The sequence below is a fragment of the Aotus nancymaae genome, unplaced genomic scaffold, assembly GCF_030222135.1.
Source record: "Aotus nancymaae isolate 86718 unplaced genomic scaffold, 86718_ANA_hifiasm-v0.15.2.pri h1tg000010l, whole genome shotgun sequence".
NCBI classification, from domain to species: Eukaryota; Metazoa; Chordata; class Mammalia; order Primates; family Aotidae; genus Aotus; species Aotus nancymaae.
In genome coordinates, this window is record NW_026988421.1 from 61,367,875 (window position 1) to 61,372,576 (window position 4,702).

At 56.0% G+C, this 4,702-nt stretch overlaps 1 protein-coding gene across 1 annotated transcript; it reads right to left on the bottom strand.

The window, feature by feature from the left end:
• Positions 1-1,590: 1,590 nt before the first annotated feature.
• Positions 1,591-3,307, bottom strand: NEUROG3 (neurogenin 3). Its single transcript, XM_012451441.2, has 2 exons — positions 3,100-3,307; positions 1,591-2,936 (listed from the first exon to the last, which is right to left on the bottom strand). The coding sequence occupies exon 2, from the start codon at positions 2,933-2,935 to the stop codon at positions 2,288-2,290; it is 648 nt and encodes a 215-aa protein (XP_012306864.1). The 5' UTR covers position 2,936; positions 3,100-3,307; the 3' UTR covers positions 1,591-2,287.
• Between the last annotated feature and the right edge of the window lie 1,395 nt (positions 3,308-4,702).

The following is a 4,702-nucleotide window of genomic DNA, read 5'->3' on the forward strand; positions in this document are numbered from 1 at the left end:
GATTTTGTCTATATCCTTGCTGCTGTCCTGCAAGGACAGAGAGACCTTTTTGATTTTTATGTCTGTCCACCTCCTCCCCCCAATGCCCAGCAAATCACAGGTGTTTGCTTGGTTTGTGCAACTCCCAAGCTGCTGACACCTGTCCCCGGGCGGTGCCCCAGGTGGAAAGTTGGCTACTGCAGAGGTTACCAATAACCCATTAATCTCCTCCTCTCAGATTAAAGCCACAAAATGAAACAACACCTTCATTCATTCGTTTGTTTGCTGTGTCCCTCTTTCCGCCCCCAAATCCTGCCCCTGATAACTGAGACAAGTCTCCTCCAAGCTGACTTTAGAGATTTGTGATAAAGAAGAGGAAAATTTCAATTTGAATTGGGTAGGACAGAGGAGAAAAAGAGAGATGCAAGAGGCATTAACCCCTGAGAAGACATCACCTTTGCACTCTAATGTGCTGGAAAAGCAACCTCTCCACCAGCTCCTGGGAGCTGGGTTGGCCCACTTCTTCCCAGGACATCCCTGGCTGACTCAAGAAGGCCTCTGGAGTTCAACTAGCAGGTAGGGTGCCTGCCTTCCACTTTCCTATTCCCAAGCTGCAGGCGAATTCTGTGGATCCTTACAGCTTAGACCATATTCTCTGAGGTCCTAGGGATCCCTGAAGTCATATAGGGGTGCTCTACTGGCACCCCTGGAACTGATTTCAGTCCCCATGCTGACCAGTCCTATTTCACCTTGCCGGTAAGAGAGATGGTGTGGCTGGAAACCTTCAACAGTTTCTTGGTAAGTTTTCAATCAAGGCTTCCAGGTGATGAGGGTGGGGGCATTGCCAGAGATTCCAAGCAGACACTCCACTTTCTTTGCTCCTGGCTGCTCAGCTCCATGAGTTCAAGTCACCCCAGTGCCTGGGGAGTAAAATACGCTCCGGGGATGTACTAGGCCTCAAAGCACCTTGGGAAAATTCCTAGGACGCTCAGCCTGGCAGCTGTGTTTCTGAGGACTCCAACTCTGCGATTGAATTATTACTGTCTCCCTCCCCCAAGTGCAACCAACAGTTGCTCTAGAGCTAGGCTGGAGGAACTGGGGAAGGAGCCAGCAAAGAGAGTCAGTAGTCCTAGTTGGAGGCTTGTCTTTCTTCTAAACTGCTCTTTGAAATAAAAGGAGTCATTGCCCCATATAGAAAAAAAAAAGGGGGGCTGGATCAATAATTACTCAGAAAACTTCCAGCACTCCAAATGCAATCTGCCCTGCCTCTGGCCCAGACCTCCAGAAAGAGTGTCATCCCTCTCCTTGCTTGGACAGAGGTGCTCTTCCTCAGCTGCAGTGACTGTGACCCTCCTCTTCCTGGGGCACAATGGAGTTACCTTGCTGAGCCTTCTTGAAGGTCCTCACCTTTTTTTATTGGCTTAAAATCTCATCCAGCAATCCCTAAATAATCTAATATACAAAATATAGAGTTTTCCCTGTGGTGAAATCTCATTAATAAATACAATTGTGTAAAATGGGGGAGGGGCCATATAATTTACTGTACCAAAATTCATTTCTAAAGACATCATATAATTTACAAACCGATTAAAAAACAAAAAAAGATGCGCGGTGCTCCAGGCACCTGCAGCGCTGCTCACGTTTCAGGTGCAGTTCTCAGGGAGGCTGGGGAGGTGCTCCCTGGCCCGGCTAGCGCTTTCCCAGTTCACAGCCTGGTCTTCCGCCCCGGGAGGGCAATGGCTCCAAAAAGTGCACGAGGAGAAGGCAGAGGATCGCCTTCTCGGCTTTAAGGCAGAGTGAAGCGCTCTGAAACCCCGGACCTGGTTGGGAGGAGAGGAGAAGATCTGCAGCGTCTTTGGAGCCGGGCAAGGGGAGCAAGCGCTAAGAGACCAAACATCGGATTGAATCACTTTGGAGGAGGGGTGTGGTGAGACACAGAGAGGCAGACAGACTCGAGCGCGGGTAGGGCGACCCGAGACGGTGGGCGGCTCCGGTCGGGTAGTGCTATCATTCTCGTATACTTTGAATGAGATTTTGGGGTGGTGGCAGGGAGGAGGCCTAAAATGAGCTCAGCTTGCAGTGCCCACTTCGCGCGGGCAGCAGCAAGGTTTGCGTGAGTTGGCGCGGCTCCCAGGGCCCGGGAATGAACCCAGCCTGCCGCCCTCGTGGGTCCTCCAGGGGTCAGCCAGCGAAAAGCAGAAGGAACAAGTGCTCTTGAGGGCCGCCGCCGTCGCCCACCCTAGACGGCTCCGGCTCCCTCCCTCTCTTTTACCCTTAACACACACAGCCCAGCGACCAGCAGGTCCCTTCACAGAAAATCTGAGAAAGCCATAGTGCCTGGGCGCAAGCAGCCGGAAGATGTGGCCCCCCGCACCCCGGGGCGCTCCTCCAGTGACGCGGCGGGGCTCAGGCTACCAGCCTGGGAGACTGGAGAGTAGAGGGAGCCCCAGTCCCCGGGGGAGCCGCCTTCTGGGCTGCCCAGGTCCCCGCAGTGAGACGCAGGCGACTCCAGCGCGTAGAAGCTGTGGTCCGCTATGCGCAGCGTTTGAGTCAGCGCCCAGATGTAGTTGTGGGCGAAGCGCAGCGTCTCGATCTTGGTGAGCTTCGCATCGTCTGGGAAGGTGGGCAGGACGCCGCGCAGCGCGTCCAGCGCAGAGTTGAGGTTGTGCATCCGATTGCGCTCGCGGTCGTTGGCCTTCTTGCGCCGACTCCGTCGCTGCTTGCTCAGTGCCAACTCGCTCTTAGGACGGCTGCGTCCCCCGCGCCGCGCTCGGAGCTTCCTCGGGGCCCCTCGGCAGCCTCCCCCTTCCGCCTCCGCGCAGTTCCCCCGCGTGAGAGTGGGGCTGGGCGGGGCGGACGTGGCGCAGGTCACTTCGTCGTCCAAGGCTTTGGGGAAGGGCCGCTCCATCTCACCGGTCACTTGGACAGTGGGCGAACCCGAGGGATGAGGCGCCATCCTGCGGCAGGGTCAGAGGGAAGGGTAAGCTTGCGTTGGTCACCAGGCGCAGCCCCCGATTCCGAGGCTAGGCGGGAAAAACAAAAAGAGCCATCCTCCCAGTCCCGCCGGGTCAGAGGATCCCTCTTTCCCCTGCTCGTCCCTTAGCGGCCTCCAAATGTTACCTTTCTACCGGCGCAAAAGAACAGAGAGCGGTGAGCAGCGAGGGCCGTGGGGAGCTGAGCAGGCTTCTGGTCACCAAGTTCAGCTGAGCTGCAGGCGCCCCCGACTGGTAGTTGCCCCAGCCCCAAAGAAGAAAAGAGCGAATGGGGTCCCGGGCCTCTGTCGCCCTCTCTCTTGGCGCGGCCGTGAGACCGCGGGGATTTCCTGAGCAGCAAGTCGTGTGCCCCCTGGCACGCTTTATCTGCTCGGCCCGGGCCTGGAGCGTGCCTGTCCGGCTGCTGCCCGCGCCACCGGCCAATCAGCGCCAGGGCCCGGGGGCCGCGCCACGCGAGCCCGCTCCTCCCCTGCAGGGCACAGCTGGATTCCGGACAAAGGGCCGCGGTCGGGGGAGGGGAGCGCCGCTCTGTTTGCTCTCTCGCCGCGGGCTGGGTCCCAGCAACTCTCGGTTCCTCAAAGAGCCTCACCCAGAGAGAAGAGCCTTGTGTGGCTCTCGTCAGGCCATTCCAGGCCGCTTTGCTCCTAGCTATCTTACCTTGGCATCTGTCCTGGAGGGGACTTTAACGCCTCTAGGGTACAATGCCCGCACGTTAGACACAGGGAAATTTAGGCTTAGTGAGGGAGATGAGTTGTCCGAAATCTCACAGTAAGGTAGTGGCAGAGACAACCAGCAGCTCGTTGTCCTGACTAGCAGCCTGGAGAAGGGTCCAGGAATTCTAAAGGGCACCCTGTTCTCCTGGTGCTCTTTAGAATTGCCTCTCTTCAACTTAGAAGGGAAGACAGGGGCCATCACGGAGAGCGATCCAGCCTATGTCCCTTCCATTCACAGACCTTCTTTTGGGGGTGTCCGAACCTCTGCCACAGCCTGAGATGCTACCTCACACTCTTCAGAGGTGCTTAGAACCCCACTTCCATAGATCCCACTCCAGAGGCAGAGGCTGGCTGTGAGGCACCCCTCAAGGGGACATTCCATTACTACAACTTGTGGATAGTATCCCAGAGTTCTGGCTAGGAATTGTGACAGGAAGAGTTCTGGGAAGTGAGGTGTGTGTGTGTGTGTGTGTGTGTGTGTGTGTTTCAGGGTCTCCTGTTGCCCAGGTGTGACTGCAGTAGTGCAATCACGGCTCACTGCAGCCTTGATCTCTCGGGCTCAAGCTATCCTCCCACCTCAGCCTTCCGAGTAGCTGAGACTACAGGTGTGCATCACTGTGCCAGGCTAATTTTTTTATCTTTATTTTTTATAGAGACAGATGTCTTGCTTTGTTGCCCAGGCTGGTCTTGAACTCCTGGGCTCAAGCGTTCTTTACACTTCAACCTCCCAAAGTGCTGGGAAACAGAGCCACTGCGTCCCTCTCCCTTGTGTATTTTGAACCACCATGGTGTGCAGGCACTGGAAACAGATAAACTTTTTCTCCCCTTCGTCCTCTGGTCCAATCACAGACAGACAGCGTCTGCCAGCAGTCACCTGCTCCAGCCCCCTGCCTCGGCAAAACTTGCATCGCACAGTGAGCACAGGGCAGGAACTCTCCAAGGCCCTAGGGTTGTCCCTGGTAGCGCTCTCTGGAAATCTTTCCAAAGTGAGTCTGAACGCATCATCCCTCCTTTCTT